Source organism: Carcharodon carcharias, chromosome 6 (assembly GCF_017639515.1).
Source record: "Carcharodon carcharias isolate sCarCar2 chromosome 6, sCarCar2.pri, whole genome shotgun sequence".
Lineage (NCBI taxonomy): Eukaryota > Metazoa > Chordata > Chondrichthyes > Lamniformes > Lamnidae > Carcharodon > Carcharodon carcharias.
Window position 1 is genome coordinate 145508408 of NC_054472.1, and position 18208 is coordinate 145526615.

At 42.0% G+C, this 18208-nt stretch overlaps 1 protein-coding gene across 4 annotated transcripts in view; it reads right to left on the minus strand.

The window, feature by feature from the left end:
• The window catches only part of nbeal2 (neurobeachin-like 2), a 271817-nt gene that overhangs the window by 32352 nt on the left and 221257 nt on the right, over positions 1-18208 (minus strand). For all 4 annotated transcript variants that reach the window (XM_041189748.1, XM_041189750.1, XM_041189747.1 and 1 more), the window contains 8 exons: positions 16977-17107; positions 15560-15669; positions 14160-14277; positions 11477-11574; positions 9852-9965; positions 4620-4700; positions 2617-2726; positions 871-1043 (listed from right to left, as the gene is read on the minus strand). In XM_041189748.1, coding sequence (XP_041045682.1) covers positions 871-1043; positions 2617-2726; positions 4620-4700; positions 9852-9965; positions 11477-11574; positions 14160-14277; positions 15560-15669; positions 16977-17107 — 935 coding nt within the window. The remainder of the gene's footprint in view (positions 1-870; positions 1044-2616; positions 2727-4619; positions 4701-9851; positions 9966-11476; positions 11575-14159; positions 14278-15559; positions 15670-16976; positions 17108-18208) is intronic.

Consider the following 18208-nt stretch of genomic DNA (forward strand, 5'->3'; position numbering starts at 1 on the left):
CCTGGAGGTTACCATTGACCAGAAACTGAACTGGATCAACCATATTAATACTGTGGCTAGGAATTCAGCGGTGAGCAACTCACCTTCTGACTTCGAAGGTCCATTAACAAGGCACAAGTTAAGGGTATGATGGAATGCTCTCCATTTGCCTGAATGAGCGCTTCAGCACTCAAGAAGGTTGCCACCATCGAGGACAAAGCAGCCCGCTTGATGCCCCCCCACCCCCATCCACCACCTTAAACATTCACTCCCTCCAAAACCAGTGCACAGTGGCAGCAGTGTGTATTATGGACAAGGTGCACTATAGCAACTCACTAAGGCTTCTTTGACAGCACTTTCCAAACATGCAATCTCTACCACCTAGAAGAACAAGGGCAACAGGTGCATGGGAACACCATGACCTGCAAGTTCCCTTTCAAATCACGTCATCCTGACTTGGAAATGTACTTCCGTTCCTTTATTGTCACTAAGTCAAAATCTTGGAACTCCCTCCCTAACTGCACTATGGATGCACCTACACACAGGACTGCAGCTGCTGAAGAGGGTAGCTCACCACCACCTTCTCAAGGGCAATTAGGAATGGGTGCTAAATGCTAGCCTTGCCAGTAATGCTCACATCACATAAAGGAATTAAAAATAAGATAGAATCTGCTGGGCCAAAATGTCATCAAGACAGAGTAGTGGAACTTCACTCTATATCTTTTCTATATCTGCTCTCAGAATGTTTGATGGACAGTACAGATGGTGCTATGCCCTTCACATAATCTATGTTGGGAAAATCTGGTTCTGGATGCCCATTTCTATTTTCTGTTGGTCTTGATGAACACAGTAAAAGTGTCATCGTGGTGATGAAGATTGGCTGTTACTGACCTATGTGCCTTATGATGTGTCCCGTCACTTTGCCCTTGCTCAATGATGTAACCCGGAGACTATTGTCCCAGTGACCACCACTGAAGAGAAGTTTTCCATCAGGGGAAACGGCCAGGATCTTTGGCGATAAATAGACACCAGGAGCAAAAGGGCCTGACAGGAAGCGCTGAGTCCTGTTGAAATAATAATAGAAAGGATAAAACTTTTAAAACTCAGTTCACAGGTTGATGGTGAACTAATTCATGAAACTTTTACACGCTGAACTCATGAAGACTGGAGACTGCTCTAGAGACATTATCGTAAACGTTAAAGGAGACAATAACTCCTGGACTCAGCGTGTGAGTGTTAAAGAAGGCAGCAACTCTCGGGGTCAGTATGTGAATGTTAAAAAAGAAAGTAACTCTCGGGGTCAATGTGTTAAGGAAGACAGTAAGTCTCGGGGTCAGTGTGTGAGTGTTAAAGAAGACAGTAACACTAGGGGTCAATGTATTCAAGATTACATAACTCGGGGTCAGTGTGTTAAAGAAGATTAACTCTAGGGGTCAGTGTGAGTGTTAAAGGTGTGAAGATGGATGTTATTAATTTAATATTTTGGGATCATGGTGGCATTCTGTAAAGTATGTGTATGTGCATGTGCACGCGCACTTGTGTGTGCTTGTGCCCATTTGTTAAACTGGGGAAATACAGCTTGTCTGTGGGAACTGAGTGATGAGAGGTAAAGGAGCCAGATGCATGCATTTGTAATGAAAGGCCATGGTGAAGTTGAAGGTAAAATAGGTTGGATTTTAAAATTTGCATTAGGTGATAGGAAGGGACTTGACTTTTCAGCTGTTAAATTTCAAAGGGGAGTTTAGAAGTGACAAGGAACTTTTACAACTTACAAAGGTTTCATAAGAAATCAAGGGAAGGTTATTAAATTTTATTTGACCCGAAAGTGGAGGCAATAGGAAAACATGAAAGATTTTTATATTTTAGAAAAGTTGAGCTCAAAGAGGTGCTTAGGACAATGGAATCTAAAATAATGGGGAAAAGGATATTTAAGGAAAGATGCTAAGCTGAGTTGGTGTTGGCCAGAGAAGTCTTTGGTTTCAGAAAGCAGTCTGTTTCTGAACCTTTCTTTTGAGATTTCTGCAGCAGAGTGGAAGAGAGTTGAGAAGTCGTGTGGTATACCTTTACTAAAGTGACAGCAGTTATTTGCCTTGGGTAATATTACTGGATTTTTATGGTTAAAAACCTATAGGGGAGCTTTTGCCAAGTTGCTTACTTGTGTCTTCTGAATAAATGGGTTTTTTGGGGGATTTTTGTAAAACTCTTTTAACTGTGTAACTTTAATCTTGTGCGCTTAAGTTTTTTCTTCTTGTTAATTAATCTTTTAGTTTTAGAATCCTAAAAGTGTTACTGGGATTCTATGCTTTTGGAATCAGTAGTTCTTTCCCTCATTTTCAAAATACAAAAAAAAAGTTACAATCAGTAAGATAAGTTTTCCACTGGGATTTAGCTTGCTCAGCATATAACATCAGCTGTGGTTGTAACAAAGGGGACGTAACTCTAGGGGTTGGTGTGTTAGAGAAGACAGCAACTCTAGGGGTCAATGTGTGAGTGTTAAAGGAGACAGAGACTCTAGGGTTAGTGAGAATATTAAAGGAGATGATGACTTTAAAGGAGCATTGAAGGAATTATCAACTTAGAGTTGTGGTGGAATTATATGAATTATGAAACTGAAACCATCTCACAAATTGCACTTACTTTACATTGGAGGCGATTGGATCCCGGGTGAAGGTGAAGCATTTGGAATTTTTTTTGTCGTATGGCAGCCAGCCATGTGTTCCTATCAAACCATTCATACTCACTGTGACCTGAAAGAAACAAAGAGTGTTTACTAACAGCAATGGTATGGCATTCCCACCAAGTGAAACAAGTGGGCAGAGGATCCAGGATTAGTATTTAATGACCGTCAGGCTGTTAATTGGCTCAGGGCAGGATTTCCATTCCCACCTAGGAGGAAATCCTATCTCTGAGGGAGTGGTGGCCAGTCCCCAACAAAAAGGATCCAGGGATTCAAGGTACATCTGGGGTTTTGTCTGCCAGCCTGATCCTGGTGAGGGTGGTGGTGAGGCCAGGTTTGGCAGGGTGGAGGTGCAGTCTCCATAAGGTGCCTAACCAGGAGAGAACCCCATAGCACACAAACAAGGCCACCAGGTCCGCCACAAAGCATTGACGCTCCCACCGCTGGTAAAATACCAGGGGTAATTGTCCCTTACTTGAGGAAAGATGTAGTTGCTTTGGAGGCAGTTCAGAGAAGGTTCACTAGATTAATTCTAGAGATGCGGGGCTTGTCATATGAGGGAAGATTGAGCAGTTTAGGCCTATACTTGCTGAAGTTTAGAAGGATGAGAGAAGATCTAATTGAAGTATATAAGATGCTAAAGGGGATAGACAAAGTAGACGTGGAGCGGATGTTTCCCCTTGTGGGGCATTCTAGAACAAGAGGCCATAGTTTTAGGCTAAGAGGTGGTAGATTTAAATCAGGGATGAGGAGGAATTACTTTTCTCAAAGGGTCGTGAATCTGTGGGATTCACTACCTCAGAGTGCAATGGACGCCAGGACGCTGAATAAATTTAAGGAGGAGATAGACAGATTTTTAAATAGTAACGGGTTGAAAGTTTACGGGGAGAGGGCGGGAAATTGGATTTGAGGCCAAAATTAGATCAGCCATGATCGTACTGAATGGCAGGGCAGGCTTGAGGGGCTGAATTGTCTACTCCTGCTCCTAGTTCTTACGTTCAATTGGCCCCAGGGCAGGTGGGCTACCCGATGCCCCCACCATCAGTGGTAGAGTACCAGCAGAGATGGGCATACTGCCACCAACATGGCACCCAATTTTAGCACATTCCCCCCCCCAACCCCCCACACTGGCTGTCTTCCTTGGGGATGGGGGAGGGGGGGGTGCATCATAGAATTCCATGCTTTATTTCAGATTTCCAGCATTTGCTGTATTTTGCTTCAAAATGCTATATTGACTGTAAAGTGCTTTGGATGTCTGGAAGTCATGAAAGGCACAATAATAAATGCAAGCTCTTCCTTCCTTGTTGGAAGCCACAACATTTCAAGGCCAGATGTGAAGTGTTTCCACGCCTGTGTGAACCGATTGGCATAGACTTTGAGCATTCCTGAATCTAGTGGTCACATTGGTTTCTCCAGGGTATCGTGGTGGTATTGTCACTAGACTGGTAATCCAGAAACCCAGGGGTAATACTCTGGGAACCCGGGTTCAAATCCCACCACGATCCCAATTTGAATCCAATAAAAATCTAGAATTAAAAGTCTAATGATGACCATGAAACCACTGCCAATTGTCATTGAAACCCATCTGGTTCACTAATTAGGGAAGAAAATCTGTCATTCTTACCTGATCTGGCCTATATGTGACTCTGGACCCACAGCAAATGTGGTTGGCTCTTAAATGCCCTCTGAACAAGGCAATTGGGGATGGGCAATAAATGCTGTCTGAGCCAGTGACACCCACATCCCATGAACGAATAAAAAAGAAAGTTTCCTTCATTCTGTCTATTCAGACAACCACAGAATGCAAGTATTTTTGGACACCATATTTATCTTTTTAGTCCTCCTGTTACTTCCTTACTGTTATTATAGGTGCTAGTCACGTCGTCATTTGTGATCAGGTTCACTTTTATTTAAAGAAGAGAGAAACTGATGATTTTGATGTTTTACAACACTGTCTACTCACCAGAACATATGGAGTAATATAAGAGTCCGCTTGTTTTTTGGGCACCAAGGCCTGCACAAGTGGAATATCATCGCTGATGCCCTGAAAGAAGACAGATGAAGTTATGTCGGCTTTCCTACATTCTGCTATTAATATTATTGTTTTTGGAAGCACAAGAATTACAGAGGGTCCCATTTCGTACTTGGAGACTATCACATGAATTGCACTGAGCATCTCTATTCTTTCCTCATACTGAACACCTTTTAAGGCTGATCAGCAATCTATCTAAACTTTTGCTGATAATGCTCCAAATGCTTAGTCCACATACCTTAGTTGTAGTAGCTGAGTACCTACATCTTCATCTCCCAAATGCCCGACAATAAAATTATGAAAATCGTTTCCTTCAAATTCTTCAAAAGTCCTGTCCACTAATGTCTTTCAACTCATAGGAAAACAATTAGGTCATTCAATCCCTTGAGTCCATTCTGCCATTTAATAGGTCAAGACTGGTCTGTATCCCAACACAATTTCTCTGCCTTTTGCTCCATATCCTTTGATACCATCAGCCAACAGATATATACCAATCTCAGTCTTGATAGTTTCACTTGTCCAGCATTCATATCCGTCTGGGAGGAGAGTTCCTGATCTTCATTATCCTCAGTATTAAAAAGTGCTTCCTGAATCCAGTACAACTGTCCAGACACCATCATTTCCCTTTGATGACTTCACCTTCAGTCCTAACCTATTTGGCTCTATCACTTGTGATCTCAAATTGAACTCCCACATCTGCTCTACTAATCAAAATGTTTTTTTCCTCCGGGACACCCTGGTCCACTCCTCCATCACCCCCTACTCCTCAATCCCCACCTATGGCACCTCCCCACGCCCACGCAAAAGATGCAACACCTGCCCCTTCACTTCCTCTCTCCTCACCATCCAAGGGCCCAAACACTCCATTCACTTGCATTTCCCCCAACTTAGTCTACTGCATTCGTATCTCCCAATGCGGTCTCCTCTACATTGGAGAGACCAAACGTAAACTGGGTGACCGCTTTGCAGAACACCTGCAGTCTGTCCGCAAGAATGACCCAAACCTTCCTGTCGCTTGCCATTTTAACACTCCACCCTGCTCTCTTGCCCACCTGTCTGTCCTTGGCTTGCTGCATGGTTCCAGTGAAGCCCAATGCAAACTGGAGGAACAGCACCTCATCTTCCGACTAGGCACTTTACAGCCTTCCGGACTGAATAATGAATTCAACGACTTTAGATCTTGAACTCCCTCCTCCATCCCCACCCCCTTTCTGTTTCTTCCCCCTTCCTTTTGTTTTCTTCCAATAATTTATATAGATTTTTCTTTTCCCACCTATTACTATTATTTTTAAATCTTTTATGCCCTGCTAGTCTTTCCACCCCACCCCCACTAGAGCTGTACCTTGAGTGCCCTACCATCCATTCTTAATTAGCACATTCATTTAGATAATATCACCACCATCAACGCCTGTGTTCTTTTGTTCTTTTGTCTGTGACATATTTTGATTATCTGCTCCTATCATTGCTTGCTTGTCCCTACAACCACACCACACCCCACTTCTCTCCCCAGCCCCCACCTTAAACCATCTTATATTTCACCCCTTTCCTCAGATTCACTCAGTTCTGTTGAAGGGTCATGAGGACTCAAAACGTCAACTCTTTTCTTCTCCGCTGATGCTGCCAGACCTGCTGAGTTTTTCTAGGTAATTCTGTTTTTGTTTTGTTTTTTTTAGAAGTTTGTTTCCTTTTTGGTGCCAAACACTTTTCTTCTGAATATCTCTCAGCTCTCTGTGAAGTCCAAGAGTATCCAAAACGAGTGTGCTGATGGAATACTACAATGTGCCATCTTTTGGAAGAGACATTAAACCACACAAGGCTCAGTCTGCCCTTTCAGGCAGACTTTAATGATCCTAGGATACTATTTTGAAAAAGAGGAGGAGAGTTCTGTCAGTGACCTGGACAATATGGGGGAGGTGATGGCATAGTGGTATTGTCACTAGACTAGTATTCCAGAAGACCTAGGGTAATGCTCTGGAGACCCAGGAGATGGTGAAATTTGAATTCAATAACAAAATCTCAGAATTAAAAGTCTGATGATGACCACAAAACCATTGTCGATTGTCGTAAAACCCATCTGGTTCACTAGGAGATCTGCTGCCCTTACCTGGTCTGGTGACTCCAGATTGACTCTTAATTAGGGATGGCAATAAATGCTGACCTAGCCAGTGATGCCCACATTAAAAAAAAATTATCCCTCAACCAATGCTTACCAAATACAGATTATCTGGCCATTTGCTGTTTGTGGGGTGGGGTCTTGCTCTAGGCAAATTGATTGTTGCATTTCACTACAACAGTGGTTACATTCCAAAGGCACATGAATCATTCTGGATTGTTCGGAGATTCTGAAAGGTGTAATAAATGCAAGTGTTTCCTTTCACGTCATTGAGGAAAAGCTGCATCTGGCCGCTAGGTGGAGCACTGTGTGCGCACGCACAAATGCAATATGTTGCATGATTTAAGGGAAATGTGACTCCATTGATAGTTAAAAAGCAAAAAGTAGGAGCAAATGGACAGTTTCCTGGGATGCACTGCTGAATGGCTTTTAACAGCTTCTACCTTCTCTAAAAAAATTATCTGGAATTATCTTGAATATTAAGGAAACGGTGTCAAAATTTGCTAATAACACCAAAATTGAGGTACAGTAAATTGCACCAATTATAGATAGGCTAGCATGATAGACCAATTGATGGCAGATGTAATTTAATGTAAAAATGTGAAATAACACAAATTGGAAGCAAGTAGGCAAAGGAAGTACACCTTGAATGATCATATTTGAAGTAGAATACAGTAGTAAAGAAACTGAGGAACTTGGCATGTTGGTCATCAAAGGTGGCAATGCAAGTAGATAAGATCTAAAAAGGCAAGAAACTCCTTGGAATGGGACATTAGTAGGTTTGATGTTCGTGTTGTCCAACCAATTAACAGCAGCAATCAACAAACCAATAGAATGTAAAAATATGTAGGTAATGTTGAACTTGCACAAGACAGTAGTTAGGTCATAGGTGAGATAAATGTAGAGTTTTTTTGGCACATTGAATATACTGTTCTTCAGCTTAGCTTATTCCAGCCCGCTTTTCTTCCCTCCACTCCTAAAGTCACTGATTCTTTCTGGGTTAGAGCAATTAGAGGCAGTTAAGAGTTAGTCTCATTGGTATAGGCCAAATCGTGCAAGAAAGACAAAATTCCAGTAGCTTATCCAGCTCTTTCTTGAACTGTGACTGTTAGTGGTGTCAGACTATTCGATTACAGTGGAAATTATAGTTCCTATCCAATGACTCCTCTGAAAGGGATCCTGCTAGTTTCAATAATGGTCACCCTGAAACTATCATCGATTGTTGTAAAAACCCTTCTGATTCATTTATTCCCTTTAGGGAAGGAAGTCTGCCATTTTTGCCTGGTCTGTCCTATATGTGACTTCAGACCCACAGCAATGTGGCTGACTCTTAACTGCCTTTGAAATGGCCTAGCAAGCCACTCAGTTCAAAGGCAATTAGGGATGGGCATCAAACACTGGCCTTGCAGTGACACCGACATCCCATGGCTGAAAAAAAAATGACATTGAATAAGGCAAGTTCAATCTTGGCTATGATGCTTTTTCCTACTTTCATCTTGACCAAATACCCCCAATGAACCGCCCTATCTAGGTTCACACTTGAATGATGACCACTTGAGTCAGTTGCCAGCATCCATTGAGCTGTTCCACACTTGTCAGCAGCTATTTTTCGGAGGGGGGGTGCTGGCAGTGGGGGACTCAAAAATCTTACAAAAAAAGCTTATTAAAAAACCCAAAAAGCCTTGGAGAGCATGCAGAATAAATTTCCCAGAATGATCGCAGGAATGAAGGACAGATTTAATGGAAGTTTTTAAAATTCTGCAGGGTCTTGATAGCTTAAATAAGAAGAAATTGCTCACTAAGAGTTATTAGAACGTGGAACTTGCTACCGCAGAAAGTAGAGGCGAATAGCATGGATGCATTATTTAATTTTTCCTATATTTATTCATTCATATGAGAATTTAGAATAAATAGATGATGCATAAGGAAGTTCAATTGGTCTTTCTAGTAGAGGAAATGACCTTTTGTTCCTACCTTTTTGGGCATCACTAACAAGCATTTATTAAATATCACCAAGGGGAAACAAGGCAAATAAATGAATAAGAAAGGAATAGAAGGATAAGTCTAATAGGTTAATTGAGGTACGGTGGGAGGAGGCTTGTGTGGGTGATAAACACTAGCATAGACCACATGTCTACTGCATTCGCTGCTCCCAGTGCGGTTTCCTCTACATTGGAGAGACCAAACACCTTCGGTCTGTCCGCAAGCATGACCCAGACCTCCCTGTCGCTTGCCATTTCAACACTCCACCCTGCTCTCATGCCCACATGTCCGTCCTTGGCCTGTTGCAATGTTCCAGTGAAGCTCAACGCAAACTGGAGGAACAGCACCTCATCTTCCGACTAGGCACTTTACAGCTTTCCGGACTGAATATTGAGTTCAACAATTTTAGATCATGAACTCTCTCCTCCATCCCCACCCCCTTTCCGATCCCCCTTTTTCCCAATAATTTATATAGATTTTTCTTTTCCCACCTATTTCCATTATTTTTAAATGTATTTCTATCCCTTGTTTTATCTCTACCTTTTAGCCTATTTCGATCCCTTCCCCCCTCCCCACTAGGGCTATCTGTACCTTGCTCGTCCTGCTTTCTACCCTTAATGTCACCTATTAGCACATTTCTTAGCTAATATCACCACCGTCAACACCTCTTTGTCCTTTTGTCTATGACATCTTTTGGCAATCTCCACCTATCACTGGCCCTCTATCCAGCTCTACTTATCTCACTCCCCCTTAAACCAGCTTATATTTCACCTCTCTTCTATTTTTTCTTAGTTCTGTTGAAGAGTCATATGGACTTGAAATGTTAACTGTGCTCCTCTCTGCAGATGCTGTCAGACCTGCTGAGTTTTTCCAGGTATTTTTATTTTTGTTTTTGTTTTGGATTTCCAGCATCCGCAGTTTTTTTGCTTTTACCGGCATAGACCAGTTGGATTGAATGGTCTGTTTCTATGCTGTAAAGTCTATGTAAGAAGGAGATGGGGGAAGGGGTGCCTCATCCTTAAATACCTTTACCTCTGCACAGGTAGGTCAACTAGATAACCATTTACCTCAACATAGAAGGGTTTGAGTTGGCCCAGGTGCTCAAAGACGTTTGGTGCATAGTCAAATCGTCCTAAGCGTCGGGCAGCGTTCTCTGCAGTAAGACGTGGAGGATGTGGCTCCTGGAAGGAAAGGAGAATTAAATAATATCAAGAATTAGTAATTTTTTTGTTGTTAAGGATGAAAATCCTCCTTCCCAACATCCCAACTTTCTCTACCCCTCCTGGGATGAGAGGGCTATGCTGTGAGGAGAGACTGAGTAAAATGTGCCTTTATTCTCTTGAATTTAGAAGAATGTGAAATGATCTCATTGAATCGTATGAAATTAATAGAAGGATTGATAGGGAAGATGCTGAGAGGCTGTTTTCCTTGGCTAGAACCTAGAACTGGGGATCATAGTTCCAGGATAAGTAAGTGGCCAGTCAGGACTGAGTCGAAGAGAAATTTTTCCACTCAAGTTGTTCTGAATCTTTGGAATTCTCTACTCCAGAGGGTTGTGGATGCTTAGTCATTAGGGAGATTCAGGACTGAAATTGATTTTTGAATACTAAGGGTTTCAAGGAATATGGGGAGAAGTCAAGAAAGTAGAGTTGACTTGGAAATTCAGCCATCATTTATTGAATGGTGGAGCCAGGCTCAAGGATTCATATGACCTATTCCCACTTCGATTTCTTATGTTCTCTTCTGAAGATGCTGATTAGTACTGAGGTATGTGGTACCTTTCCAAACTGACCATTCTTCATGTATTGGACTTCACAGCTGAGTTCGTTTTCACCTCATAGACACATACAGGCCCACACACCAACAAACACAAATACGTACACAGACACACATGCTTTGCAGTAAGAATCACAGGATTGTGATGTTAGAATGGGAATGAAACTGAACTGCATAATATGATAACATGGGGACCAAAAGCCCAAAGGGGCAATTGATTCAATGAAATTGACATTTAAAATGAAACTCAACTAACGCAGCAGGGATGAACATTAGAGATACTGGGCGGAATGTTGTTGTGGCGTTGGGGTCTTGCCTGCTTGCTGGAGAACCAGCGAGAGTCCCACACTGCCTCTTTTCGGGAAGGTTAGGAAACACAAGCCAATCAGGCAGTGGAGATGCCGCCACCCTGGAATCAAAACCCTGTGGAGCGCAAGTCCCACAAGCTGAGAGATTGGCCGGCAGCTCTTGGGCTCAGCAGGGCCACTGAGAAGGCTACTGCAGGAAAAGCACCTACTTGAGTCCCAAGATCATGGACCCAGGCCACAGGTAGGTAACGCAGGGGAAGGTGGAGTGGGGTGGAGAGGGTCATGGGAAGAGGGGTGTAGGGGGGGTCAACAGTAAGGGCAAGGTGTGGCTCACAACAGGTCACCCCCTTCCACCAGAGGTGACAGTCTGGCCGCATGGTTTTAGCTGTTATGCATGCCACATGGTGGCAGGCCTGCCCACCACTGGATGAGGCCCTTAAGTGGTCATTAATTGGCCTTCCCTCCTCCAAGCAGTGAGAGCAGAAGATTCTGTCCATTAACAATGAGTCAGGAAATAAAGACAGCAAATTGGAAAAGAAGAAAATGCAAGGGAGAAAATAATATTAAATGAATAGTGTTTATAAGAGAGGCCAACAACTTAGCTTTACCTTCAGGAGTTGGCATGGAGTTTGTCCAAAGTTACTGATGATCCCTTCCAAAGCCTTCCTTTCTGTCTCATCAGCAATTGCATCTAGATCCACCGCACCTATACAGCAAGGACTGAATTAATACTGGAGACACTGTTCAGCGATACAGCTCCAATTCTACACTACCACAAGGGCCAACATGAGTCTGATCAAGAAATGTAGGTGAAAGATTCATGTCTAAAAGTCAGAAGGTCACCAAGGCTGTTGAACTGGGAAATCAAGAGTTAATGTTGGAGACTCTGGGCTGGATTTTACGTTCATTAATTGGGTGGAAACCACCCCCCACATGAATGTCAAATAGGACGTGATGATGTTGTGTCGGTAATACGACGTCCAACGTTACCACACCAGTCACCGAAATTATGCAAAGTGAGCAACTGCAGAAATCAGCAGTCCACCTGCCATTTTGAAAGCATGAATTAACAAACTATTAAGCTTGTTGACAACCCAATCATCTGCAATTTTTAATTGCCTGTTGCATTTCTTGGGTGTCGGACGTGAAAAAGTTTGCAAGTGATTTACGGCAGCTATAATGAGGAGGCACAAGGGCGGAAGAAATGCCTGGCACTGAGACCATGGTTGAATGGTTGATTCTGCTAGGAAAGTGGTAGTGTCTGTATATTTTTTTTGATATTGTTTATCTTTTTGTACCTTCAATAAAAAATAAACACTGATTATGAGAGCAGGGGGCCTTCACAATTCTAGCCATGATCGACTTCCTGTTCGTGTTATTATCCCTCTTCCACATGACATCCCAGCCTGCAGGACCAATTGGGTGCGGAGCACCCTTTTGCTCCTCTAATTGGCCTACTTCCTGCTGGATGGCCACTAGTTGTCCTTGTGATGCTTGATTGGATGCACGGAGACGATGGGAACGAGTGGACCCCTCAGTTTCTGTTCCACCTCACTCACCCCACCAAGAAATGTAAAATTCAGCCCTTTGTGATGTGTCTTCGAGGACCAGTACTGCAATGGCTAATGCTCCATTATTCGATGCGTAAACTTAGGCATCACTTCATTTTTTTCTATAATTACTTTCAGCCTTACAAATCCCTCCACCACCCTCTTCCCCACCTCCACCATCAACATCTTCGTTCTTTTGACTGTGGTTTCTTGTGGGAGTCACTCATTTTGTCTCACAATCAGCAGATGCACTTTCAGCTAACTAGTTTGGCATTTGCTCATTATACCCATCCAACTCATTCTCCTGCTTTAAGACTTTCCTCAAAAACCCATCTCCTTAGTCACCACTCCTTCTAGCATCCCAAAAAAAAAGATGCGCTTATCATAGAGCCTTTAAATCCCCAAGGCATCTCAGCTTTAAACAATAGAGTTACCTTCAAATTGTAGTCACAGTTGTAATGTAGGGACAGCCAATCTGCACACAGAAAATCCCCATAAACAAAGATATGACCCAACCTGTTTTAGTGATGTTGCATAAGAGATTTTGTAATCGTGCCTTTTACATCCACCTGAACACGGTCCTTAGTTTAACATCTGATTGAAATCAGCATTTTTGACAGTATAGCATATGTATAGGCTATGATTTTTTGATTTCCTTCATTAAAAAATTTCCTTTTGGACTATTTGATTTCTTGAGGGCAGTTGCTTCAACAAAAAAAATTCCACTAATTTCACCTGGTTTTGAATAGTAAATAAATATTACTCCATGTTTCTCAAATACCCACACTTTTTTCACCTTACCAACTGTTTGGAAAATCCTAAAGGCCAGCAAGCAGTCTCACCTACTGGGAGAACACATTGGAAAATTGCTTAGGCGCTGTGTGCAATTTTCTGTTCAATAATTTTAATAGACCAAAAAATGGGATGATTGCAAAAATAGGAAACTTTGTTTATATTGGAAAGACTGAAACTGGGATTGTTCTCCTGAGAGAAAAGATGATTAAGGGGAAATTTAATAGAGGAGTTTAAAACATAGAAATTTTGATAAAGTAAATAATGAGAAATTGTTTCCATTTACATGAGGGCTAGTAATCAGAGGACATAGATTGAAGATAATTAGAACCAAAAAGTAGAGAATGTACTTTATCCTTTATACTTATTTAGTGATTGTTATAAACTAGATTCACTACCTGAAAGCAAGGCAGGAGCAGATTCAATAATAATTTTCAAAAGAGCACTGGATATTTGGCTGAAAACGAAATATTACAAGGATATGGGGAAAGAACAGGGGAGTTGGACAAATTGGATAGCTGTTTCAAACAGCCAGTATGGTCACAATGAGCCAAAGGCCCTTCTCAGTGTTGTATGAATTTATGACTCTATTTGATACTCACTGGTGAGACTGCCTCTAAGGAGTGGATATTAATATTGCACATGGGCTAAAGTATAATACGTCACTTTTTTGCACACCCATACACACAGTAAACACACTGATGACATATACAAGATTATTTTCAACTGGATTAGCTCAATTGTTTTCAACATCCATCAAAACTTTGACTATTACTTACCTCTAATTAATCCCAAAGTATGACAGGTTCAAAGTAAACCCTAAAAGATTACAGCAAATTGCTTTCCAACCATAAAAATGGAAAACATAGAACTGTTTGTACTAAGTATCTTCAAGCCCCTTTTTATGACTTAATGCTCAGACAGCATGACATTTGGACAGTTACCGTACCCTCGTATGTGCAGTAATAGAAGACATTCAATGCTTCAACAGCTGCAGAGCCTCTCTGCTTGTAGCCAAAGATCAGGTCGATCCAATTGTGGAGGTTCGTGGAGACATATTCTGACTCCTGCATGACAGGAACAATAAGAAGTTGACATTAACTAATTAAAGATAAGTGAGGAAGGTACAGTGCAGAGCGGATATGAGAACCAGACTGGACTGGGTCAACTGGGCTACCATTAGTCCTGGAAGACAATAAGAGAACCAACAGAATGGGCAATCACAGCAGGCAAGGATAAAATCTAATGCAGTGGTTCAGGTGGTTTATATATAGAACAACAGATAATACTACAGGACATAGGAATATAAGAAATAGGAGCAGGAGTAGGTCTTACAACTCCTCAAACCAGCTCCACGATTCAATAAGATCATGGTTGATCGCTGATCTCAATTCCACTGTCCTACTGATCCCCATATCCCATGATTCCCTTAAGAGTCTGTAAATCTACTGATCTCAGTCTTGAATATACTCAACCTGAGCATTTACAGCTCTCTAGAGTGCAGAATTCCAAAGATCTGCAATTCTGGGTAAAAAAATTTCTCCTCATCTCAAGTCTTAAATGGTTGACCCTTTACTCTGAGACCGCGACCCCTAATTCAAAACTCTTCAGTCAGGGGAAGCAGCCTCTCAGCATCTACCCTCATAGAATTGTGCATATTTGAATGAGATCATCTCTCATGACAGCATAGTATAGGCTCATTCTACTTAATTTGGGCCATTCAACTCAATGGGTGTGAATTACAGGCTAGAATCTAATCGAGTGGTTCAGTTGGTTTATACATAGAACTATGGACATTTGGGGAGTGAGTTACAGGCTGAATTTAATCAAGGAACTTGATGACTTAATGCATAGAACAATGAACATTGAAAATTATTCTCAAAGGATGAAATAATTCAAACAAGGGTTACTGGCTTTCAATCTATACACACCGTACGTTTACCCACTCTGTCAGCAGGGATCACAGCAGAAACCTCCATTTGGAGGTGAAACAACTGCTGGCAGCTGGGAGGCACTGAGGAGTTCTCAGCAAGGCTGCAGATCAAAACACAAGAGGTTACAGCTCACTTGTCTAATTTCACAGTGGGTCTGGTGAAGAGCACAAAGGAGATGGCTAGACTGTGAAGGTGAGTTGGGAATTGGACAATAGAGACCCATTAAAAAAATGGAAACACTCTTATCTTAAAACAGACAATGCAGTGAGTGATCAGGATTTAACTGAATCCTGAACTTGCAAAATAGAATCTCACTGCTCACACAGGATCTTGGAAAGAGTTTGCAGGAAGAAAACCCAGCAGATGGCGACAAATTATTATAAGCAAAGAGAATTTTTCCCTCCCTCTCAGTTACCAGTGCTTTTCTGTGCTTGTAAATGAAATCTTCAGGGGATTTTGCCCACTTTGGAAGGACAACATCAGCTACGTTTTCACTCGTCATCTGCAGGCAACCGAGATCAAACCCTAGAGAGTAAGGCAGAGTGGGAGAGACCGAGACAGAGAAAAAGAAGTAAGAGGGAGAATTGGGAGGTTAGGCAAGGGGGAATCAGAAAGAGAGAATACAGAGGCAGGAGAAAGGACAGACACATGACAGTGAGAGAGAGACAGGGATGAGAGAGATGAGGAGAGGAAAGGGAGCAACAGAAAAAAAGAGGGAAACAGAAACAGAGAGAAACAGAGACAAAGAAAGAGAAGGACAGAGACAGAGAGACAAGGGTGGGAGAGAGAGAGAAACAAAACAAAAATTATTTTTTTGTCAGTGATTTCATCCTTGTTACTTCACTGCCTTTATTAACCCACAGATGGTACCACACTGCAAAATTATACAGGATGGCTGTCCTCTTCCCCCATACTCACAAGCAGCCTAGTAGGGACGTAGAGAGCTTTCCAATACTGTGCTAAAATGGCTAATGTTTATGTGACCATAGATCGTTAGCATTATTGGGTTATTTGACTGTAGAGTCGTCACAGTCAACTTCAATTCTGACATGTTCATAGGTGCACTTTCCAATGGGCTGATATGATAGAAATCAGGAGCAGGAATCCTGACAGATTTTTTCACTCGGCTGGGCAAGGGATGCTGAAGCCAAATGTAATGTTGACCTTTCTCAGATTAACTAACTCAGGCTTTTTAATTCTTGGGGTTCAATGCCACTGCCCAGTGTATTTAACTCAGTCAGCCATAGGCCCACTCACTCTCGACTTTGTGATGTCAGCCATGGCAGAGTGATAGCATTCTGGTCTCTGAGTCAGAAGGTTGTGCTTCAAGTCTCACTCCAGATACTTGAGCACATAATCCAGATTGATACTTCAGTACAATATTGAGGGACTGCTGCACTGTTGGGGGTGCCTTCTTTTGGATGAGATGTTAAACCAAGGCCCAGATTACCCTCTCAGGTGGATGTAAAAGATCCCAAGGTACCTGTCAAAGAAGAGCAACGGTTTTCTCTCATTGTCCTGGCCAACATTTATCCCTCAAACTACACCACTAAAACAGAACATCTGGACATGCATCTCATTGCTGTTTGAGAGACCTTGCTGTGTGCAAATTGGCTGCCGTGTTTTACTATGTTACAACAGTGACTATATTTTAAAAATACTTGATTGGGCATATTGCACTTTAGGCATCCTGAGGTTAGGGAAGTGCTATAAAGATACAATTTTTAAAATTATATTTCTTGTCTAATATTTTAGTTACTGTAATGGTATGTGTAGAAAAACAAGCTAACGTTTAACTCTGATGATTCACCTCAAGCTAAAGATCTGCTTACCATTCTGGTTCTCTAGAAATTCCGGGAAGTAGAAGAATTCTGGGGTCAGCTCCTTCACGTCTACGGGATTGTCTATCCGGACTTGCCAGGCTGCAGGGATTGAGTGAAACTGACGGTCTGCGCAGTCGAACCTGCAGGACAGAAACATTTTAACAGCACAGGAACAGACATGGTGAGGGCAAGCAGTTGGAACAAAACCCACTATGCTCACCTTCAAAAGTAAAATCACGTTTAACTGAATTTTCTTCTCCTTAGAGATTGAGAACAGCTTTGAGCACTCCAAGGCTGATTCCCCATTTGGCAATTTCCAGTAAAGGTTGAGACCGCAAGATACGTTATGTTGGGAAATAAGGACCCGCAACATGGTTAGTATGCACTGAAGGTTAGAGTGTCCAGGTCCCTGATTTGCCAAGTCTTGCAACCAAGAAAGCCAATCTTTGCCAGTAAGATCTCACGTGATCTTCATCATGATTACATCAAAGGTAGGTGAAATGCTGTTACATTTAAAATTTATTGTTCACAATTTGCACTCACCAAAGTGAATTATGATAATATTGTGAATGGAATACTTTCCATTTTGGGTCTCTTGCTCTGCTTAGAGTAAAGCTTCCTCTAAACTGTCCTGTCAAAGACTTCCATTGGCTAAATTATTTTTATTATATTTCCTGTCTAATATTTTAGTTACTGTACTGGTATTTAAAGAAAAACAAGCCAATGTTTAAGAAACAAGATACCAAACTATATAATCAAACAATTCCTGGACAAATATAGCACAAGTTAGCTGTCCCATCACACACTCCCAGGTACAGCATGGGTTGCTAACCAAACTAAAGATAATGATTTTGGAGAAACCAAACGTAAACTGGGCGACTGCTTTGCAGAACACCTGCGGTCTGTCTGCAAGAATGACCCAAATCTCCCTGTCGCTTGCCATTTTAACACTCCACCCTGCTCTCTTGCCCACATGTCTGTCCTTGGCTTGGTGCATTGTTCCAATGAAGCCCAACGGAAACTGGAGGAACAGCACCTCATCTTCCGACTAGGCACCTTACAGCCTTCCAGACTGAATATTGAATTCAACAATTTTAGATCTTGAACTCCCTCCTCCATCCCCACCCCCTTTCTGTTTCTTCCCCCTTCCTTTTGTTTTTTCCAATAATTTATATAGATTTTTCTTTTCCCACCTATTTCCATTATTTTTAAATCTTTTATGCCCTGCTAGCCTTTCCACC